The sequence below is a fragment of the Echiichthys vipera genome (genome assembly GCF_963691815.1).
Source record: "Echiichthys vipera genome assembly, chromosome: 22".
Taxonomy (NCBI): Eukaryota; Metazoa; Chordata; class Actinopteri; order Perciformes; family Trachinidae; genus Echiichthys; species Echiichthys vipera.
Genome location: NC_139847.1, coordinates 18888324 through 18912580, shown reverse-complemented (window position 1 = coordinate 18912580; position 24257 = coordinate 18888324). Strand labels below are relative to the sequence as shown.

The 24257-nt window shown below is 42.5% G+C and overlaps 2 protein-coding genes across 3 annotated transcripts; one reads left to right on the top strand and one right to left on the bottom strand.

The window, feature by feature from the left end:
• Positions 1–24: 24 nt before the first annotated feature.
• Positions 25–7151, bottom strand: rnaseka (ribonuclease, RNase K a). The gene is made up of 5 exons (XM_083936759.1): positions 7110–7151; positions 6671–6927; positions 4236–4315; positions 2152–2278; positions 25–1234 (listed from the first exon to the last, which is right to left on the bottom strand). The coding sequence occupies exons 2-5, from the start codon at positions 6902–6904 to the stop codon at positions 1217–1219; spliced, it is 459 nt and encodes a 152-aa protein (XP_083792885.1). The 5' UTR covers positions 6905–6927; positions 7110–7151; the 3' UTR covers positions 25–1216.
• Positions 7152–8046: 895 nt separating this feature from the next.
• LOC310964274 (BPTF-associated chromatin complex component 1) lies at positions 8047–15443 on the top strand. 2 transcript variants are annotated; one of them, XM_083937341.1, is made up of 5 exons: positions 8047–8371; positions 11803–11897; positions 12051–12259; positions 12819–12926; positions 13949–15443. In XM_083937341.1, the coding sequence occupies exons 1-5, from the start codon at positions 8351–8353 to the stop codon at positions 14011–14013; spliced, it is 498 nt and encodes a 165-aa protein (XP_083793467.1). In that variant the 5' UTR covers positions 8047–8350; the 3' UTR covers positions 14014–15443. The 2 variants fall into 2 exon arrangements, with proteins under 2 accessions (XP_083793467.1, XP_083793466.1); XM_083937340.1 differs by having other exon boundaries at positions 12033–12259.
• The last annotated feature ends 8814 nt before the right edge of the window (positions 15444–24257 follow it).

Genomic DNA, 24257 nt, shown 5'->3' with positions numbered 1-24257 from the left:
GGACTCCGTACGGTCGGGCAGTGGTATGCTGCACACCTGAGATTTGTCTTCACTTTTACTTTTTTTTTGGTTGATCATTGTAAAAAAGAAAAAAATCTAATGAATACACTATGAGTCGAGGTTGTAAAGGGTGAAGGGGAAAACACTTTTTATTTGTATGAATAGAGCATTTATGATTTGTGTGGCATGTTTAACTGAACAGGCGTGTATGTTGAGTAAAGGAGTGTAAATGGCATTTCCACATCAGTACAATGAACTTGTGTCAGTCAGGCATAAGCTGTCTACCACAGAGCTTTTACTGAATTGCAGGCATAACTGAAGCGTGAAATAAACATTTTGAGTCAAATGTGCTGGTGACAGAACTGTTTGTGTCTCTGAAAACGTAAAATATAAGGTGGTCAACTGGGAAGGGGTTAAAGGTCATCGACCAGAAGTCAGTGGACAACCGAAGAAAGACCACCGAGGACATTCCCATCTGACAGCAGAGATATCAGGCCGACCCCGACTTTAGACTAGGGCCTGCAGGGTTATCCCCTGACAATTGACTTAACCTGAGGCTAAAGGTTGTCAGCGTCAAATGGGGCTGAGAAATCGATGGTATTCTGGAATGTTAACATTAGTTACCTTACACTTAACCCGGGGCTAGCAGAAGTGCAGTGGGATTCATATAGCCCTGGTCTTAGGTTAACCATGTGAGTGAAAAGGTGCTACGTTAGCCAGGATCAACTCTTAGCCCTATAAGAGGGAAGAATCCAGGCTTGTGTCAAATAAAAAAAAGATCTAATCAAGCTAACTCCACATACCCGTATTGTTGAAATGGATGCTGGACTGCAACTTTGGAGGACATTCAGAATAAGATTTCTCTGAGGCACTTTACAGACAGGACATTAATAACTTAATCTAATGAGCACATTGGCGATCAGACATACATTCTCTTACACAGTACATAATAATTTACAGCCCTTACATTTTTTTTAAACAAGAATAATCCCTGAGCCTCTGGAGGTTTTTACAAACACAGTCAAATCATTTTCAGCATGTGTGACCAGAGGTAGAATCAATCTCGTCTAAAATAGAAAAAGGTGCAGAACATTGAGACATTTATGGAAATTTAAACCCTGAGACAGAGGTCAGTGACCAGAGAACAGGTGAGTGTCTGAACACGGCCTCCTGGTGTCACAGTGCTGCTGGGAGCTCCAGCGTCCAGCAGGTGGCACTAGTGCACCAGGTACTCCTAAACAACAACAAGTCAAGCAAAATGAGTTGAGTTCATATTAAAAATGCTGCAAAGATTCAAACATAATGCATCCTTGATCGCTTTAATCTGAAATATATTACTGATTGAGGCTAGATGATTACCACACACACACACACACACACACACACACACACACACACACACACACACACACACACACACACACACACACACACACACACACACACACACACACACACACACACACACACACACACACACACACACACACACACACACACACACACACACACACACACACACACACACCTTAATTGCTGATCATACTGTATGTGATTTGTTGGTCTAAGCATCCAATTAGGGAAAGTAAGCAAGTCCAATGCAGGGCTCCAGACTGCGATCAAATGGTCACATTTTGCGACCAAAATTTGAGAGCATATGACTGAATTTGACATCCGGTCGCGCATGTGCAACCAGATGTCTCTCCATGTCAATGTGTAGGTGTCTAAAGAGCAACAGAGCGGCAGGTAAGACAGGAACAATATGTGAGCAGTGTGAGATGATAGTGCCGTCAGCACAGTAACACAAACACGTAGCCTAACATGTGAGCCCCGCAGCTTTAATTAAAATCAGGCTACAAGCTAGAATCACAGTGTCGCACCTGACGGACCTGAAGCCTCCTGAATTTGAAACAGCATACTGTGTGTGCCCCTAAAATTTCTGTTTGCACCCCTAAAATGTTCAGTTGGGGGTCACAGTGCTCCTAGTGAGAAAAAAGCAAGTCTGGAGCCCTGCAATGTCTGTGCAAGCAGAGATACCACTAGAGCTATGTTGTAGTATGAGTGAACCCGTCACCTTTCTCCCCTCTGTCGTTCACTGTGGCCTGAGCCTTTCCACAAACATCAATGACATTAAATGAAAGATGAAATCACCTTCTGCTTGTTGAGTCTGATCTGGCAGCAGGAAAAGGCTCCAAACAGGATGTAGACGGCAGCTGCTATGAAGCAGTTGTAGCCCACTTTGTCGTACAGGGCGTAGAGCTTCTGAGGAGGGTTCGTACTGAGGGGGAACACAACAACAACATTAACGCTACAGCCAAGATGAAACTGACAGGCTGGGAAAAAAAACACAATTTCAGATCTGGCCACACTATGGACGTGAGCAGAGTGTGACAGTTACCTCGCTGAAACGGCTGTGACTCGCACTTTTGTGGTGTTCACACACACACACGGCATTGCTGCTGCACAATTCATTCGGTATTCAATTTGGTGCATTTTATATCCCCTTTATATCGTCCATCCCCCTGTTCGATGATTCACTAGTGGCGATCACTCGGACTGTGTGGCCTGGCCGTTAGCTTACTGATATTTCTGAGCCATGGTCGGGGCCATCGATTCTAATTGTCATAAATATCAGTCAAATAAAGGATTAATGACTCAGACTGGACGGACTATTAGAAACATGACTCTGGATCAGTGTTAACAGGACAGGACCTGCAGCTGGTGTGGACTGATCAGGGACACTGAGCACATGAACACACAACATTAGTCTCACATAGACACCATACTCTTCATAGTGCTGCGGTATGCTCTGGCTACATAGCTTACAAATTCCCGTATATGGGGGAAAATGTGATGGCATGTTTGTATTTCTGTAAACCAATCACAGCCGTCTTGTGCAGCGCTAAGCCTGATAGCAGATATAGCAGAAGGGGAAGAGAACGCCTCAGAACCCACTCATGAGCGATGCAGCACCTCTGTACTTGAAATGCACTCATCTACTTTTTTCCGATCCAATCCGATACCTGGGCTGTATCGGCCGATACCAGATCCGATCCTGCTGTTGAATGAATGAAGCGTATACTTTGCCATGTGAGTGAAGGCATCAGGCTTGTAAAAAAACTTTAGCCTTGTTATATAAAGGTCACAAATTAACACTCATATATATGTAGTTAATATTATTTTTTTAACAAACAACAAAGTGTACGTTATCAGCAAAAATACATAAATAACACTTCCATGTAAAGTGCACTGCAACCAGATATTTTCAAATGGAATATAAAACCCTAACCACTGTTGCAAACATAGAACTAAAGTGACTAGATCGATGTTACTATATTGCTGTTTATGATATTTATTAATTAAAATAAAAATGACTGGATCAGAATGCTGGATCCAGCTGATGAGTCAATATCAGAGCTGATATCCAATCCAGGAATGGGACCAAGATACATACTATGTGTGTCATTTTACAGTGTAAAAGTCTTATTGTCAGTGCTCTTTGGTGGACAAAATCTGTAATGGAGTCTCGGTTTTCTAACTGACCTCAAATCTAATTAGGCATTTCTGTCATCCGACCGATTGTCGTTTATCCGCCAACATAAACACTGATAAACAATAAGCAATTTCTTTGTAGCTCTAAGGGCGCACTCATGCTGTTCATCCGTACCGTGCCCCAGGACGTTTCACCGCTAAAGTCTAGTTCCCTTGACCAGTGAGCGGCACGCTTGCCGGCCAAGGCCCGTTTGGGAGAGGTGGGCTTTTGTAAAGCACGTTTGCACATGTACGAGCACGAGGCCTACGGCGGTTCTGACATCATTGTATGTGCGCCTGTTCGGACATAGAAAAAAACAATGGCGGTGAAAGGTTCACGTTGGTGTGATGCGGAGGTGGAGTGTTTACTGCAGATTTGGTCGATGAAAAGATTCAAAAACAGTCGACAAGACGCACAAAAACAAAAAAGATTTGTAAACATAGCGACGCATCGCGATGACGTCAATCAATGCGTGTGACGTGTTACGGCGTGATGACGTATAGGCAGCAAGAAGCATTTACCGAGGCCCAGGTAGTGTGAGTACAAACGGGCCTGGAGGGGGGGACAAGGACCCTAAAGCACGGGGCACGGTACGGAGGCACAGTGTGAGTGCGACCTAACAGAAACTGTGCCGGGTATCCAGCGTGCAGCTGCAGCTGTATAGGCAGAGACGTAGAGTGAAGTGTGACGGGGAAAGCCTTACTCTTTCATGTCCTCTTCTGTCATAGGCACATCTTCGATCAGCACGGCTGAATGTGTGGTGAAGAAAATACCCAGCATGGCCTGAGAAAGAGGAGGGAGGAGGGCACAGTTAGGTCAGGACTCCTACAGTCGACATGGCAGGGGCGATAGGTTCTGTTTACCACCTGTAGGTACTGTTGATTCAAGTTAAACTAAAGATAGATCACTTACTCTCTCACTCATCTTCAACCGCTTACCCGGGGTCAGGGATCCCCCAGTTAGAGCTGGTTAATGTGGCCCGGGAAAGGGAAGTTTGGGGTTCCCTGAGTGAGTGATCTTATATCAACTGTTGGCTGACGTTAACATCACATGGCATGGCTGATGTGTGATTTTTAAGACCAATAATGATTTTAGAGGTCAAAATTCACTGATTACTGATATGAAAGCAGGCCATTAAAATAAATAATAAATAATAATAAAATAGGTCCATGCCACACATTTCTAAGCGTGGTTTTCTGCATTATACCTTCTGTAAAAAAAGCACATAAGCACAAGTCAAATTGATACCGACAGAAACCAATGTGTCTGTGATGGGCCAATATCGGCTGACAGATATTTCGCTCTGGCTCTATTTATAACTATAATTATGAGCTATTTTCTCTTCTTCTTCTTTTAAATAGTGCGCTTACAACAAAGACCGGTGTTATCAGTGACGTCTGCAGGTTATTTTTGGTGTTTTCCATCATTTTAGAAAAGCTGAAGCTAAATATGAATAAAACTAGGTGTTTCAAAATTGACAAGAAAGTTTCCTGAAGAATGAAAGTGTGATTATACACAATGTAACATCTCACTGCATCAAATTTATTTTTACCATACCCAACAATATACAGGCAGAAATCATCCAAGCTGGAGTAAACTGTAAAATGTTACAACAAAAAAAGTATAAACAACTATCTTAGAAGATAAGATAGAAATGAATGTGTGTTGTAGAAGGTCACGTCCCTTTACGTCAGCCGCCCCAGCAGTACGTCACTAAGCGCGCACTCACACTGTCCATCTGTATCGTTCACAGGCACGTTTCACGGCTAAAGTCTAGTTCGTTTGACCAGTGTGAGTGCAACTGTACTGCGTCTAGGAGGCCCGTTTGGGAGAGGTGGGCTTTTGTAAAGCACGTTTGCACATGTACGAGCATGAGCGTGCACACGTGTACGAGCACGAGGCCTACAGCGGTTCTGACGTCATTTTATGTGCGCCTGTTGGGACATAGAAAAAAGAAGGAGGGACCAGGGGCGACTGTGGCTCAGTGAAAGAGTGGGTCGTCCTCCATTCGAGAGATTGGAGATACATTAGATTAGATGGTATGTAGCTGTCCACTGCTGTCTGTGTAAATGGGTGAATGTGACAAACACTGTGAAAGCACCTTGAGTAGTCAGAAGACTAGAAAGGGGCTGTATAAGTACAAGTCCATTTACCATGCGCGGACATTTAAAACAATGGCGGCTAAAGGTTCACGTTGGTGTGATGCGGAGGTGGAGTGTTTACTGCAGATTTGGTCGATGAAAAGATTCAAAAACAGTCGACAAGACGCACAAAAACTCAGAGGTCTATGGAAAGATTTGGAAACAAAGCCACGCATCGCCATGACGTCATCAATGCGTGTGACGTGTTACGGCGTGACGACGTATAGGCAACAAGAAGCATTCACCGAGGCCCAGGTAGTGTGAGTACAAACAGGCCATGCCATAGTGTTCTGGTTGTACTATATTTGTTCAAATTTGCAAATAAAGAATAAAAAATAGACTTCATGGAAGTTTTTGGTCACTTTGCATGTTGTACTTGTGAAACCATACCGTCTGTCTTTGTCTCTCTCTGTCCATCTGTCTGTCTTTGTCTCATTCTGTCCATCTGTCTGTCTTTGTCTCTCTCTGTCCATCTGTCTGTCTTTTCCTCTCTCTGTCCATCTGTCTGTCTCTCTGCCTGTCTTTGTCTATCTGTGTGTCTCTCTCTGTACATCTGTCTCTCTCTGTCTGTCTTTGTCTCTCTCTGTCCATCTGTCTCTCTTTCTCTCTCCCCTTTTCTTCCTCTCTCCGGTGCAGACAGATGTCCGTCTTCCACAGAGCTGGGTCTGTTCGTTCCTGGCTGTTAAAGTGGGAATTGTTGGGTCTCTGTAAATCATAAATAAGTCATATAGTGTGGTCTTTACCTACTCTGTAAAGTGTCCTGAGATAACTTTTGTTAGGATTTGGCAACATAAATAAAAGTGAATTGAATTGAACTTGTGCTGCTGCTTGTGATCATGTGTCCACCACATTATTTCAGAAACTGAAACTCGGAAACTCACTGAAGGTAACGCTTTTACCCGCGGAGGTCTGCGCGTGTTTTAGCTTGACTGTAGCCTCGTCCAAAGACACGTTTACCGAGATTAAAATAAGAAGGGAAGCAAAGATTCAAACTCACCAACATTATCACCCCCCACGTGCTCAACACGAGCCCACACGCGGCGAGTTTAGGTCCACAAATCAGCCCACGCATGATTCGGCTCTGTTCTGTCACTGACGGAGGAAAGTGGACGTGCTGGTCCAACACCGGGGTCACACTGCTGTCACTCGGTCGGTCAGGTGACTCTGAGTGAACACCGGAAGTGCCGGGAGGGTGAGAGTTCTTCAGTGAACTCGGTTTAGAAAAAGTCATATTACTGACTCCATTACGTCCAACTAAAGATTAGATTGAATACGCAGAATTATATATATATATATATATATGATCTAATGTTTTGATTCCAACACATAAAAGTACATTACGATAAAAAATATAAATAAAAAATAAAAAATATACAATATATATAATATAAAATATATGATTAAATATATAATAGAATCACATTGAACTTTTATACCTCACAATTATTGGTGTGACACAGTTACAGCGTGTCCTCTTTGAGATGATTCAGTAAAACACAGCATCTGTACCCCTTTCCAAAGTCAAATTCAAGCACTTTCGAGGTCCATTTCCAAGCTTTTCCAGCACCTTACATTTGTGGTGAATGACATATCTCAGTGAATGCATATATTAAAAATTATTTCACTTTTTTCATTAAAATCGTGTTTAAAAAGGTGGAATTATAGTATAAACAACTAAAATTGTATTTATATTCTACAGCTATTTGTTGTGAAAGAAATGTGGATTATTTTTGGAGCATTTTTAAGCACTTTATCCAGAATTCAAACACTTTCAAACCTTGAAAACACAACATTCAAATCCCAGCCATTTCAAGGCTTCCAGGCACCCGCACGAACCCTGACAACACTGAACACATATAAAGTTAATATACATCACGTGGCTTTACTATCGCCCGTCACGTGACTTTCCTACCGCTGATGCTGCGTTCACGCGATGTCGGTAAAATGTGGAGGACAGGGAAAAACTTGGGGAGTTTTCACGCATTATTATAAAGTGGTACCCCTGTGTTCACAGATAACTAGCCTTTGTTCTAATACGTTACCACGTGAAACCAGAAACATATAAACCGTGCATATATTCCGGATACGATTATTATCATTATTATTAGTCTGTTATAAATACTGCATTTTATTTTGATGTCACTGACAGCGGTGGAGCATTTAAACGATATGACGAACCCGAGGCGTAACAACAAATAGCACAAACTCAAATAAAGTTGCTGTGTTTAACCGTTTTTCTTATACGTGTTCATCTAAATGCTACTGCGTGTATTTGAGTCAAAGCTTCAAGTCTGTCGCCGCCTCCGAAACGTCTCTGGTTGAACATGGAGATTCCGATGAGACCTTGAAGGCCACACCAGCCTTGTCGTTGTAGTCAGTGTTGTGTCCGGTGGTAACGGTAACGGAACTCACCGCAAATATAACTTTAACAGCACTATGCGGCCGTCCGTTCAAACGCTGGACTTCCCCCGGCTCTGACACTGACAGCGGCGGAGGAGCAGATTTGTAGCTGCTCTGCTACATCAGGAGGAGCACCGCATGCTAACTCACAGAGCTACACCGTTAGCATCTCAGCCTCCGCTCCGGCCACTTGAACGCATCATTGAGTGCTACAACAATCTATACACAGAAATATAAACAGTCTATAAACGGTTTATGGTACCACCGAGACAGCGACATGACCTCCGCTTCCACTAAAGTAAGTTTTTACGCATGAACCACTGAGAAGAGGTTTACCTCCGCGGTTAGCCCGCTCTGAAGAAGAGGAGCCTTTTACTTGTGATTTAAACAAATGCACGAGCCCTCGTATTTCCCGCTGCAGCTCGCGGGAGCAAGATAATATGCGTGAGTGTTTGACCTCAGTGTGGACCGGTGGATAAAGGGAATGCGAATACTTCACACTGCTCTGTGGGAAACGCTTCTATATGAATGATCCCGATGGTGTGTCGTAATTGGCCGTATCTTGATCAGTTTCAAAGTTTGTGCAGTCCACACAGATCTTCACACTCTGCATGACGACAACTAGGTCGAGCCCAGTGGCGTGCACAGACTTTTTGAAGGGCAGGGGCGAAAAGGAAAAAAAAGGAAGAGGTTGCTTTAGCACACATTTTGGCTTCTAGAGGGCACTTTAGCACATGTTTTGGCTTCAAGAGGGCTCTTTAGCACACATTTTGGCTCCAAGAGGGCACTTTAGCACACGTTTTAGCTTCCAAGAGGGCACTTTGGCACACATTTTGGCTTTGAGAGGGCACTTTAGCACACGTTTTAGCTTCCAAGAGGGCACTTTGGCACACATTTTGGCTTCTAGAGGGCACTTTAGCACACATTTTGGCTTCCAAGAGGGCACTTTGGCACACATTTTGGCTTCTAGAGGGCACTTTAGCACACATTTTGGCTTCGAGAGGGCACTTTAGCACACGTTTTAGCTTCCAAGAGGGCACTTTGTCACACATTTTGGCTTCGAGAGGGCACTTTAGCACACGTTTTAGCTTCCAAGAGGGCACTTTAGCACGCTTTGGCTCCTAGAAAGCACTTTAGCACACGTTTTGGCTTCCAAGAGGGTACTTTAGCACACGTTTTGGCTCCTAGAGGGCTGTTTAGCACATGTTTTGGCTCCTAGAAAGCAACATAGCACATGTTTTGGCTCCTAGAGGGCACTTAAGCATGCGTTTTGGCTGCCATCAGGGAATTTTAGCATGCGTTCTGGCTCCCAGGGGGTACTTTAGCATGCGTTTTTCAACAAATGAGTGACGAGGGGGGGGGCGACTCCCCCTGTGCACACCACTGCTCTAGCCTACACACACGTCCACATGTTCCTTGTTTGGTCCCAGTGGGGGAATTCACACAATGATATTAAACAACATAGTGATTCTATCTCTGTGTCAACAGCTCATGTTCTGTCGTTTCCTGTTTACACATGACGGAGCCTCTGTGTTTAAATATAGCTCCATAAACACTTTGACCTCACCCCCAGCCATCACCTTCAGGATGAAAGGTGTGACACAGACCCAAACGCCAGTGATCCCATTCAGACCTGGTAGTAAAATCCATTCTGAGTGATCTGACAAGTGGTCCGGACACTAATGTTGTTGTGAATGAATGGCAGCAAATCCCTGCAATCCTTCCTGTTTCAGTTTTGTGGTTAGCACTGTTGCCTCACAGCAAGAGGGTTCCTGGTTCGAATCCCAGCTGGGGCCCTTCTGTGTGGAGTTTGCATGTTCTTCCCGTGTCTGCGTGGCTTCTCTCTGGGTTCTCCAGCTTCCTCCCACAGTCCAAAGACATGCAGGTGTTAGGTTAATTGATGACTCTAAATTGCCCGTAACTCTGCAGTTGGTGTCTTCAACGAGCAGAGGGTGCTGCTGGGAGCCCCTTCCCCGTCCCAAAGCACTCACAGGCGCCACTTTCTCACTACTTTTTGCGACCTTCTTAGCAACTTTATTTATAAAAAGTTACTAGCGACCAATTTAGCGACTTATTCAGAGCATCAGGGAAATGGGAGAAATATGTGGTCGGTTACAGGAAAACGCGTCTCCAAGTGGACGGGCCCTAAGTGCCCTGCGATAGACTGGCGTCCTGTCCAGGGTGTACCCCGCCTCACGCCGGCGCCAGCCCCTGCGGATGGATGGATGGATTTTCATCCGAACAACTACATCGAACCAGTTGACTGGATAAATCAGTTACTTGTTCATAAAAAAAAACCTTATCGTTAGCAGCCACGCTAATGTCCAAAGCAGGAAACAACTGGAAGAATCCCAATTTGAACCGGAGACCTCGTGCTCAGTGCTCTGATAAAGGCAGAGTAAAACACCCAGTAGTGTTGCTAATTAGTCAGGTTCAGTTACTTATTGAGCTAGCTTAGTAGAAATCATTATTAAATCTTTTTTTTTTTTATCGCTCTCCCTCATCTTCCATCCACAGGGCTCTTTTTCTTTTGCTGGGTAACATAAGAGTTTCCACTGTCCATCATTTATGCCACCTGATGATAGCTACTGTAAGTGATTTTGCTGTATTATGAGCTGACTCTCTGGTAAGCAGTAATGCAATGTAATGTTAGGCTTGCTGACTAGGGCTTTTATTGTGAAAGGTAAGACAGAAGTAGTGAAGCTGTGCAGCTGTGGAAAACCCATAGACTGTACGCTATAGACTACAAATTATTATTTGATTACCTTCATAAGTTCATAGTTCAGGAGACAGTACCTGGTAGCAGACAGAGTTGCACGGTGAAAACGAGGCTTTTAGGGAACCAATCTGTACACCAAGTCCAGCTATAACATTGTGCAATCATCATTTACTTGACAATGATAAGTTAAAACAGAAAGCACTTTAATGCCCATGTCCAAATCAAATGTTCAACTGAATCATTATTGTCATCAATCCCTCACACTGTGTTCATGTGATTGTGTCAAATGATACACACTCCATAGAACTACTTACATTTGACTGCTTTCTCTGCAAACAGCGTGTGTGAGTGTGAAACTAAGGGCGCGCTCACACTATCCATCCGTACTGTGCCCCCGTGCTTTAGGGTACTCCAGCCCCCCCCCCCCCCCCCCCCCCCCAGGCCCGTTTGTACTCACACTACCTGGGCCTCGGCAAATGCTTCTTGCTGCCTATACGTCATCACGCCGTAACACGTCACACGCATTGATGACATCATCAGGATGCATCACTTTGTTTCCAAATCTTTCCATAGACCTCAGAGTTTTTGTGCGTCTTGTCGACTGTTTTTTAATCTTTTCATCGACCAAATCTGCAGTAAACACTCCACCTCCGCATCACACCAACGTGAACCTTTCACCGCCATTGTTTTAAATGTCCGCGCATGGTCCCTCCTTCTTTTTTCTATGTCCCAACAGGCGCACAGGAAATGACGTCAGAACCGCCGTAGGATTCGTGCTCGTACACGTGCGAACGCTCGTGCTCGTACATGTGCAAACGTACTTTACAAAAGCAAAAGCCCACCTCTCCCAAACCGTACCGCTCCTAGGCGCGGCAAGGTTGCACTCACAGTGGTCAAACGAACTAGACTTTAGCTGTGAAACGTGCTGGGGCACGGTACGGATGGACACTGTGAGAGCGCCCTAACACCAGGAGCTGTTCCGGTTTTGATGTGAAGTGTGTGTTCCACAGGTTGGGGAGATCTTCTCTGCAGCTGGAGCAGCCTTCACTAAACTAGGAGAGCTCACCATGCAGCTCCACCCAGTGGCAGACTCCAGCCCTGCAGGGTAACGCACGCAAATACTCATACATATCAATGGTTGACTGAGAAATGTGCAGATTTCATGGGGACTGGTCAAAGCCTCCTAACCCATGCGGATGTTTGTCCCGATGACCTGGTGTAAATACTAAAGTCAGTTTAGTTTCAACCCTCCCTCCAGTGGTCAGACGAAGAGCACGGTGAAGAGGAAGCTGTATGAAGACGGAGCTCTGCCCACCGTCTCCGACGGCCCCAAGAAGGTCATCAAGAAAACCATCGCCACTGTTGCCATGGCAACTCCAAAGGTCATCTCCGCGCCCACAGCTCAGGTGGTTGTGGCGTCAGGACTACAGGGTAGCCAGCCCACCCTGAAGAAACAGAAGACTGCAGGTGAGTGTTGGTTGCTGTAATAAAGCTTTTATTCTGATGTGTAATGGAAAAGTATCTTTATTACTCTAAATATAATGTGACCAAATATGACCACCATATTTTGAGTTAGGCAACTAAAAAGTGTTGCCTGGTTACCACAAAGTCAGTGTTGAGCCCTGCATACTCTTCTATTAAAGCATTCATATATTAATATAACAAACAAAGTATGGTCACTCTTTGTTTTTGTCCCTCTGGTTCTTACCCCTCGAGATAGCGCTTTAACTGGTTTAGCTGCTCCTCTATATAAGATTAAGCTGTGGAAATAGCAAAACATATTTAATAGACACAAGTATCAGATGTATTCTATCTGCCATTTGTCCTTGGAATTAGAGTTTTTGCGGTATCCAAATCAAATCCATATGTACTTTTAGCACTACCTTCTGTGTCCTGTCTTCAGAAATGAATCTCGTCATCACAATATTAACATCCATACATAGAAGCTTATGGCATGAATCCATTTTGACGTCATCAACTGTATGTGCGTGTGCGCTTGTGTGTGCTTGTGTGTGTGTGTGTGCAGACGTGACCCTCAGTGCTCTTAACGACTCAGATGTCAACAGTGATCTGGTGGACATCGAGGGACTGGGTGAAGGATCCAACTCTAAAAAACTCAACAACTTTGATCAAGGTGAAGATGCTGAAGAGCTACTGAAACACAGACGGGTTCATTCAGGAGGGAGTGTGAGCAGGGCTGGGTTTAAAACATCGCTACTTTTTTATGGTACCAACCAGCATAGATCTCATTTTCATGGGGAGTGCATGTTAACCATAGGGGTCCGTTCTCTCAACTTGATCCAAGCGTCCTCGCCTACAGGAGTCTCCATATTGTCAGACTTTAATTCCGCCTCATTTCCTCTTACCAAAAAAGGGCATGTATGTGACGTTGGGGGGAGGGGCATACTTCCATCTGGCTGACGTTTACCCCCGAGGAGAAGTGGGGGTCAGAGGCTAGCTGTCACTCAAGAGACCACGCCCCTAATTATTTATAAACTTTAACCTCCAATTAAATAAAAACTAGCCTGGTACAAAGTGGACATGTAAAAATATAATATAACTCAAAGCAACTCATTCTATTCTGACTTTTTTCTTGCAATCTATTTTTCGAAAATATTGTGACTTGCAAAAGTTTTTTTTCTAAGTGAGGGGCTTGTGTCAAGTGAGGGGCTTGTGCTCCAGGTCTGTAGCTGGATGCTACTCGCGCTAGCCCGTGAACTTGACATCATTGAATTGACGTAACCCCAGCCTCGACTGTAGCGTCTAATGCGGTGCGCCTTTATATATGAAAAAAGTTTCTAAATAAGCCATTCATTGAAGGTGTGCCTTATAGTGCGGAAAATACGGTACTTTATTTATTGTCTTTTGAAGTCATACTGCCCCCGGCTTTACCTGAGGCATTGTTGCGTCCATGAGTGGTGTTCTAAATAAAAGTCCTCTGCTCCCTTCATGTTTTATTGTTTATTTATTTGTGTTCGAGTGAACGGCTGTTGAGAGGGCGTGCCCTGAAACTTTCAGAGCGGCCACATTTTACCCTGATGGAAACACGCCTATCCTTAGTTTTGGTCTTTTCATGTAATTTGTCGACAATAATTAAACTTCGGACGACTCCAGACGTTTCTCTCCTTTAATGGAGCTGTTGTTTTGTCTCCACAGATAACCTGAACCTGGACTCCAGTCTCATCATGAATCCCAGTGACCTTCCTCTGCTCTCCCGTTGACCTTTCACTCCCTGTTGACTTGAAATGACGGACACAGCGGGGAAAATACCCGAGTGGAAACAAAGTGGACTTCTCCTTTGAGCCAGAAGATGTTGCCCACCCACGTTAGAGTAGATCTAGTAGTATTGAATGTTGTGTCGTATACCACGCAGGACTCCTGTCCGCTCCAACGCATCCCACTACTGTGAGAGTTGTTGGCACGATCTGAAACGCGTTCGGCTCAAAAATGACTGCAATTCATATTTAACACCGTTTCTTCTTCTCCTCGTTTTGCTTTGTAAGAACGGTCCATCCTGGGAACGAGCTGAATCGGCTTTGTCCGTTTCCATTTGCCCGTCGCTCAGCGCTACGTCACGTTCCATTGTTCTGATTGGTTGTAGGTCCGTCCATTGGTTTACCTTTTCATTCGTAACGCCCCTTGGAAATCTGAAAAATGAACTGAGAGGTTCCAGAATAACTGGCATCTGTGATTTGGTCTGGCGATGTCAGGCTAAGAATGTCCAAAAAATCCTAAAAAAACAGACTTTATGCAGTGATTAAGTTGTTCTAACGTTCATGCTTCCTGTGTTCCTGTTGTGAGAAAACAGGAAAACAAACACACCGAAGCATTCCCCCTTTCCAGGTGCACTCGTAGTGCTAAAGGACGGGAAAGCAGATATTTGTCTCAATAATGTGCACGGTCATATTGTATTGTCTGTTCAGTCTTGCCCCATGTAGCTAATGGTTGTATTAGCAGGTGTTTACACAAGCCTCAGCTAAGAAAAACACATTAGAGTAGTTGTTAGAGCAGGGGTGCCCAATTCTGCTACCACTGTCCTGCATGGTTTAGGTTTCTCTCTGCTCTAACACGCATGAATCTAAAGATTTTTCAACCTGTGACGAGCTTCAGCTGCTTGATAATGAGCAGAGCATCAGACTCAGGTGTGTTGGAGCAGAGAGAAACCTAAAACATGCAGGACAGTGGCTCTCCAGGAGCAGGAGAGGGGCCCTCCAGGAGCAGGGTTGGGCACCCCTGTGTCTGAGTATAAAGAACGAGTCACACGTCTGAGTGATTGGTTCTACTGTATTTTCAGTGTGTGTGTGTGTGTGTGTGTGTGTGTGAATTGTGTAAATCCCTTCCTCCTTCTGAAGCTGCCAGTCAAAGTGTGTTAGAGGCTACAAGACCACAGAGGGAAGGCTTGTACTGTCTCTGCGGTACAGTTCAGTTCAAACACAATAATGACTAACAACAGTAGTTGCTGATCATTTTCAAGAGCTGAAACATAATTCTCCACTTTTCTGGATTGAGACGTCAGAAGCACATTTGTGTGAGTGAGAGTAAAGGTCTTAACACTTTTTCCCTGCGATGAACTGTTGTTTTTGTCACGAGTACTTTCACATAGAACGCAGCAATAAAGCCAACAACATGGAAGCACCGTAGTCCCATTCAAGATGGCAAACTGTATTCATTTCAACCTTGACGAAGCCAGATCCTCTGTTTTTACTTTCACAATAAAAGCCCTAGACGGCAACACTGTTGAGCTGATCTAGCAGACCAAGCTCATCAGCGGTTTGAACATTTGCAGGTGAGCATATTGCCTTTTCAGTTAGTCGTCACGACCCCGGTGTATAAAGGCCTGACATGTCCAAGCCAATCGTTTTGAGTCACATCAAGTCAATTAAAAACTAAACAAAAAATCTTCATCAGCAGATAAAGTTTGCCCAGAGATAGAGTTAGAGATAGAGATGGCAGCAGCAGACTTCATCCGCTGATGCAGACTGGGAGATGAAGTAAGTGGGCTGTGAATTGTTTCCTTCATATCCTCAAATTAAAGGAATGTCAAAGTTTGGTCAAATAGGTTCATTCACCTTCTTTCTGAGTTAAAAGAGAAGATGAATGTTTATCACCTGCATGTGCTTCTAGCTAAGCATAAAGACTGAAAGCAGAGGGAAACAGCTAGTCTGTGTCAAAGCACCTCGTAGGCTCACTGGTTAACATGCTGTTTGTCAGTTATTCCTCTATTCTGCTGAAATGTCTTCAATTATTTTCAACATTACTACTGCTGTTGTTTTCTGTAGGAATGACCACGTAACCAACCAATAACTATAATGTTCATCAACTAACTGGCTTCATATCAAAAAGAATCCGTCTTTCTGAAAAGGGAAGTCAAATTTAAGATCCTTCTGGTTCCTATATTTCCAGAACATCGCTGTTAATGCCAAAACCCATATTTAGGCCTAGTCCACATGAACTTTGGTAAACCAAACTTTAGGTAAAAAAAATATCCCGTCCACACCACCGGTGTGATTAAAAAATATCTGTTCACATGAAACTGCAGGTCTCCATGGATACAACTTACCGTTTACCGTCAAACAATGTTGACCAGAAATTGTGGTTTTCCCGTCCACACATGACTGCTGAAACCGTCTTTTTGAAAAAGTTCTCCCTGGACTCCGGTTACAAAAAGCTCTGGTTTCAGGAGCAACAACTGCAGTTACGTGTGGGGATGAAAGGACGAACCATGCAGAGAAACACGCTTTCAGAAACACCCGTGTTCCTGTGGACGGCCCCTAATACCAGACGGGAATGTAAAACTTAGTTATTGAAGTTGGTAACAATGTATTTGTTATTTGGCCTATTAGACAACAGCATGTCTTACTGCGAACAGATCTCGAAGCATGCTGTTTTTATTTTATACCTTTGAATTGTGTTACTGGGGTCCTATCATACTCTTTCAGGTCCATGCGTGTATTTTTGTATTTCTACCAGAACATTTTGCTCATATTGCTGCTCCCTCTGAGAGATTTAAGCCCCCCCGCGATAAGCCCAGTCTGCTGCGATTGGTCAGGCACGCTGGTCTCCTTCCTGTTGGTCATTATAACCAGCATGTAGCTACATGTAGTAAACAGCCTACAGTAGCTGCACCGAACAACAGACAACCCTGGCAACCAGCAACGCCCAAAGCTATTGGCTGCTACAATGGAAACAAAACGGGACAGAAAGTCATTGTCAAACCTGTCAAAAATGTTTTAAATATTAATTCTGTGCCCCTCAAAAAGCCCTGTGGGTGTACTATTTTAAAATATAGCTTTAAATAAAGATTCTACATATTCAACCTTTAACTCCGGTAGAAATTAACAACGCAAGCAACAAATATTACAGCTTTTTCTGCTCTTAGCATGTAGCTACATGTAGTAAACAGCGACACGTTCCTTTCAGACCTGTACAAATCTGTACTTCGTGGGTGCGCACGGTGTACGATGCCTGGAGCAGAGGACCTTATTTGAAAATCTGAGAAGGCTTGACGTGAGACCACTGAGAAATTAGAAAAAACTGAAGGGAGGCGTTGGCAGCAGTGTGAATCCTGAGCAGGAAAAGCACAATAGGAGCCCTTTAATTTCAGTAGAGTATGAACTTGTTTTTGATTGTCAGTCGTTAAGTCTGCACTATTTATTTTCCTGTAGAGATGGAGTGAATCAAGTCCTGGTTACGCTTATAGGCAGGCTTGATTTAATATAAAAACAAATATAACATGCATAGAATATCTGCACTCGTATTAGTACAGTGATACATGTTCATTTTGACAGCTCGGCATATTTAAATGATCATTTATACAATATTGATTTGTCAAACCAGCACTACTGTATTCATACAGTACATAACTTTGAAGACTATTAGTGCTGGCATTATGTTCACTGATCAACTGTCCACCTGATACTTCAGGGAGGTGAAACCAGTGTCTGAGTGGAAGGTGGGAAATTCACATGGAATGATCTAAAATGCAGTAAGAAATGCTCCGCTCTGATGCCGACATCAGACTGATCATCGGTGTCTATGACAACGGGGCCGATCTATTCACTTCAGTATGGTCACTGTCTTAATAACAAATAGTTCAGTAAATCTTAGGGTCTGACTGATCAATTCTCATTCTAATTTTAGATGTAAAAATTCAGATTACCAACGTGGCGGCTGATGAAAATAGACCATATCGGTGTGGATTCCACGATATAACTGTAAAGGTACTTAAAGTGAAAATAACACAAACCTCTGCAGCAGCATGAGAAGAGTCCTTACACACAAAACAAAGCAGCAACAACGTAGTTAGTGAACCCAGAGTTTATTTAGAGTGTTTTTAAGACTTACCTACAGGCCCCTGTACCAGCTCCTCTCATAGTAAAGTCCATTCAAGTGGATTACCAAAGTCAATCCCAAAGGAAGGAGCCCATTGGTGCTTTGTTTTCTGTGTAGGGACTCTTCTCATGCTGCTGCAGAGGTTTGCTGTTATTTTCAGCAGTATTAGTGGTTAAAAAAGACCTTTGAATGCCTTCACCGTACTGCCCCGATATCTACATTAGTAGTCGCCGAAAAAGCCCCTGGGATGATTTTACATGGGAATTTCCCTTTAAAAGCTGCTTTTCTTAGACAAATAACTTTACTAAAGAATATTTAACATTATACATCAAATGTATTACATTGAACAAAAATAAATAGCTACTGTAAATGTTCAGTATCAGTAAATAAAAATAATTAGCTATATGACACCATTTCTAAATAACTCCAAGCATCATTTTCTGCATTAATCAGTTTTCATATCAGAGAACATATACAGCGATACCAACAAATACTGGTTCTCTCTGTGATTAAGTGTTATCAGACAAACATTAGTCTGCCTTTAGTTCATTTAGAGCACTGTACAGTATGTGTGTTACATTATGTTTTTTAGTATGGAACGCTTAAGTGAAGTCTGACATGAACTTCCACACAGTGAGGCGTACAGATGAATTCACACCGATAGCACATCAGTACTCAGAGTCGTCTGATGCCCAGGGTCCAGGTATCGGGACGGAAAAAGTCGGTTCATCCACAGTAAGCCTGTGAAAAGCTCAACAGGATGTGTGGTACAGGTAATTAGTTTGAATTCATATTATTTATTATTTTTTTATAAGTGCCCATCTGTCCACTACTGGCTGACCTTTTTTACGTGAGTACAAAAAGTGTATAACACATGAAAGGAGCAGACATTTCATTTCCTTAACATTGGGCCTTTATTAAATCGGTGTCACAGTCAATATCCAAACCAATCCACGTCAATAGAAAGGCAAAAAGCTACAGACACATGTCCGTATTTGTTGGAAGAAGATGGTGATGAAGAGGAGTGTGTGTCTGACAGGAGCAGCACATATCATACTGGCAATGCAGAGGAACTACCAGTAATGATGTGCTGCTACAGCCCGACACACCCATTACAGCCACTAACACTCATAGTCCCATGTGTGAATAGATTTATTGTCATGCATGTCCAGCATGAACGGACTTCTTATATAGAAAAAAAGAGCAGAAACCAGAGTAGAAACATCAATTATGAATGATACTAAACAAATAAAGCCTCCTGATGTTTTCAGAACCAAAGATACTGGAATAGAAACTTAGAAACATTTATAAAAAAAATCTGTTATCGTCAGTGCACCCAAGCATTTATAGATTTGAACAGACGTCTCATGTAATAAAGATAAGGTCAATAAGGGAGAAACATTTCCGTCAGTATTGAAATGAGCCGCAGGAAGGATTAAAGCCCTCTGACTCCATGGTAAGTTCCAACAGAAGGTTCGGTGCCACTATTGTGCTTCATTTAAATTCATCTTTTCAAACAGCTTGTCTTCAAATCTAGTTAAGTGGCTTCCCTCTAATTGTGTCCATGCTGCATGATGAATTACTACTATGCATAAATCATAATTCAGCTTCCTCAGAAACAGCATGAAGCTCTGTAGCCCCTAAAAAGGGTACAATCCTGGCATAGTAAGCCAAAGAGCCCAGTGTGTGCCCACGGTGGAAGTGGAACTGTGGGTGATGGATGAAGAAGCACAGTGATGGGCAGAGGAGGCTTCATTACTGTATGAACAGGGCTCTGCAACCTTTACTATCAAAAGAGACATTTTGCCCCCTCTTCGCCAAGTACATTTGTCTGCAGCCGCAAAACATATTTGATGTCACAACTTATGAAGTTGTGTATATAGTTTTTTGATATATACAAAAAAAACACTAGTGTGTTGCGTTTATGAAATTATAGAACTTAAAGAAAACAGTTGACATTTCATTCCTATTATTATTATTATGATTATTATTACCTGTTATAAAAAAAAATATTGTTTGCTTATTTCTCACCACATATCAAGCATACAGGTAAGCCATCAATGTTAGCAGTGAAAGCAAATTAATAAATTAATAATAATTAAATTAATCTCTCCACGCAACACTCTATTCTCCAATAAGTTATTTTTTTTTGGGGGGGGGGGGTTAATCCGCAGTTAGCATACTGACAGCGCGGGTCAGAAACTCAAGATTAGCAGGAAAGGTGCTGAGCGATAGCTGTAGTGTGACGCGTATTTAGTTTCACATAATATTTTTTTTAAAAATCACCTTGAACTCCAAGATAACAGGTGCTGTGCAAAAAACACATGGTTTATTTCCATGTGATTTTTTGGGCAAAGCTACAGGAGCCACTGAAAAAGGGAGTGAAGAGCCGCATGAGGCCCAAGAGCCGCGGGTTGCAGACCCCTGCCCTCAGTGGAGCTCTCTGATGAACAAAGGGCTGAGAGAACACTCAACTACCATCCACTGAGCCCTTCTCTTTACACCCAGAGCTCCAGCTAGTGGACTCTACAAATACAACTACTGCTCCATGAAGCTGCATTTGGACTTCACTAGCTGCTGAGAAGCATGGAGAATGAATCAGCGTCAGACAAACAGAACACAACTAAACCTGGCCTCCCCTCGAGATAATACAGTCAGCATGAGCCAATCAGAGCACAGTGTGAATCATGGTGTTTGGTAGTTAATGCAGGATTTCAATGACAGGATGTGGTTCAGAGACCGCTGTGACTAACTTCTCTTTTTAGTCTATTTCAGAAGCTGAATTTTGAATTCCAAAGTGTGTGTGTGTGTGTGTGTGTGTGGGGGGGGGGGGGGTAGAACAAAACACCATTTTAAATATGCCCCCTTGATGAAATGGAGGGTTGAAACAAAAAGGTTTATACAGCAAAACGTGCTGAAATGGATCCATATGAAGAGCTCTTTTACAAAACGAGATAAAAGCCAAATTAAAAAAGAAAATCTCTATATTTCCTTGTTTAAAATGGTCCTCGAGATGCAGTTCCTTTCCAAACCTATTTTTAGCCTAAATGCGATACGTCCTCTCGACCAATCAGAATTCACTGAGCGTTCAAAGGCGATCCAACATGGCGGCGCTCTGAAGCGGGAGTTTTTTGTTTTGTCCGTCCGTTCAACATGTTCAGACTGAGCTATAAACCATTTTGACAAGATACATTGAATATTAACCAAATGTGTGGGTCTAGGTAAAAAAATGTAACTTTCCTGAAAACTATTCAAATGGATTTATAGCGTTTTGGAAAAGAGCTCCTCATATATTCACTCAGCCGTAGGTGAAAGTGGAGAATGAAACCGATTGATACCGGCTCTACTCATCAAAGCAATATGAATATCAAAAACCAGAGGCTTTTAAACACAAAGCTCTCACAGGCAGGATTTATATTTATATGATGGCATGTGTGTACAGTTCAGAACACACACACACACATTAACAACATTTGTAGAGCAATAACGCAAAATGTGCAACGCGAGGAGTAAATTAAATTTTTTAATCGTTAAAGTATCAAAAATATCTTTATTAATTCATCATTGTACCTCTTATAATTTTGGAAGTATATCCAAAATAAAATATTAACTCTTAAGTTACTCTAATTAAACCCTATGGAGCTCAAGATTTCAAAATCTATCTGTTCTTACATTAAACTACACACTTTTAACAGTTTTCACCCTCTAAAGTGTGTGTGTGTGTAAGTGTGTCTAATACTGGAACTTATCCTCCCCCTAAATTAAACCCACTCTTTGGGATTATAGTATTTAATGTTTCTGCAGCAGTTATTAATCTGTGCTTCCATTTAAATACTGCATTACACACTTTGATTCTGTTACACTGGTATTATAGCAGACACATGGTCCACAGGCTTTTACTTCTAAATGACACCAATTCATCCATATACACACACACACACCGCTTCTTTCTGCCATACGACAAAAAGGTGCACTGCATGTTCTACAAATGAGCCCACTAAAGTTAAGACTAGGGTTCATTTTCTGATCAATTTCCACTAAAATGTTCATGGAGGGGGAGAAGGAGCCCTTATAAAAGGTAGTGATGTACAGAACACACACACACACACACACACACACCCTCACTTTCTTAAAAAGAGCGACTAAATTGCAGGATCAAATACAATTTAGTGTCTCAAATATAAAATAATTATTTCTAGAATTTTCCCAAACTGAGCTGATTTTTTTGACATTCATCATTTGCCTTATTTTTTGTTTGGTGTTGATATTATGACACTGTAATTTATAGGAAGTTCCTGTAGAACTGGGAACGGGTGTTTGTCAGTGTGGGAAATAAAGGATCACACACACACACACACACAGGGCTCATAACACACTCTCTCAATCTGTGTTTGTTATTGTAAAAAATGTTTTTTAAATGTTAGTGGTGCCAAGACAATAGCAGAGTAAATGTTTTTAACATCAGGATTCCCACACATTTTCACAAACACAATTTCAAGACTTTTCAAGGACCCATAGTCAGATGTCCATGAGCGCTCACAGGGCATTTACAGGCAGAAATGGTCAATTCTTGGGTGGAAATAAAAAGCAACCTTTTTCACTCTAATAGTTGGTTATGTTCATATTCTCTACAAATGTTTCTGAACTCTCTGATCTGCACTGGCTTTGAGAGTGAGGGCAAACACAATTGTTCATGGAGGGAGAAGAGGAAGAAATGTAGGTGATGAATTCATGACATGGAGGGTTATCCACACAACAATACATTTCATTACATTATAGGTTTTATTTACACTAATTTAAACAGCGTCAGTTATTTATTAGCAGTGTTAGGGGAATAGATTGGTTGTTATTGTGGTGATATGAATGTTATTAATTTATTTAGTTAGATTGTGTAATTACCTCCCTTTTGTGTGTGTAGTAAGTGGGAAAATCGCAGTGTAAATGAGCATTAGGCAAAATATTTCATTAGATAAAACATGTGAATTTTGGAAATGATTCCATCTCTCTTTTGTAAATACATTTTGATTTTTGGACTTTACGAAGCTCCGGAGAAATGTTTGGATCACACAAGTCAGAAACGATACACAGCCACCACTGGGATCTAATTCTATAAATACTAATAACATAATACAATATTAGTGTAGGCTAAACTTTAACAACAACCGTGCAGAAATACCAGTTCAAACTGAGTACGAACACACACACACACACACACACACACACACACACACACACACACACACACACACACACACACACACACACACACACACACACACACACACACACACACACACACACACACACACACACACACACACACACACACACACACACACACACACACACACACACACACACACACACACACACACACACACACACACACACCTGCTGTTGGGAGTCCCAGGGCTCACGGTGGCAGCACGTCATGATTTGGAACGATTCAGCTCAGATCTACAAAACATGATGTGCTGCTAGAGCGCACCCTGGACACGGACACCGCCGCACTGCACACACTCAGGGGAGAAACACATCAGATGACACCCAAAGACAAACTCAGCTCTTCTGCCTCTTTCTTTCTGTCTTCATTTTTTTTTTAAACACATTTTCTTGTGTTAATTTACCCGTTCCACTTTCATAAACTTCGCCCTAATATTTTGATTGAAGTGTATGAGCCATGCATAATAGCTGCACATTGCTTCAAAAGGGGGTTCTCTTTTAAACTTCAGCCAAATGGGTACAAATATGTTGCGAGTGACAGAATTAGTGTCAGTATTGTGAAGACCAAGTCACTTTTGAATGTCCTAACCTAACACAAACAAAATGGTTGAAGAGGACAAAATGGAGGAAGAGGAAGAAAAAAAGAGGAAGGGAAGGGAAGTGGAGAGTGCATGGAACACACTGATTATCTGCAGAAAAAAGAATGACTCAGTTACATCTGCATTTATGTTCTCAGCTATAAGAAAACTGGATTTGGTACATTTATGTAGTAACCTATTCCCACTCTTCTTTTCATCACTGTGGATTTCTGTTTAGTGAGCAAACAACTTTTGGGTACAGATTAACCTGCTCATGTATCCCCCCATATTTTAATATTCAGATTTAAACCACACGGAGAAGAAAATATGAA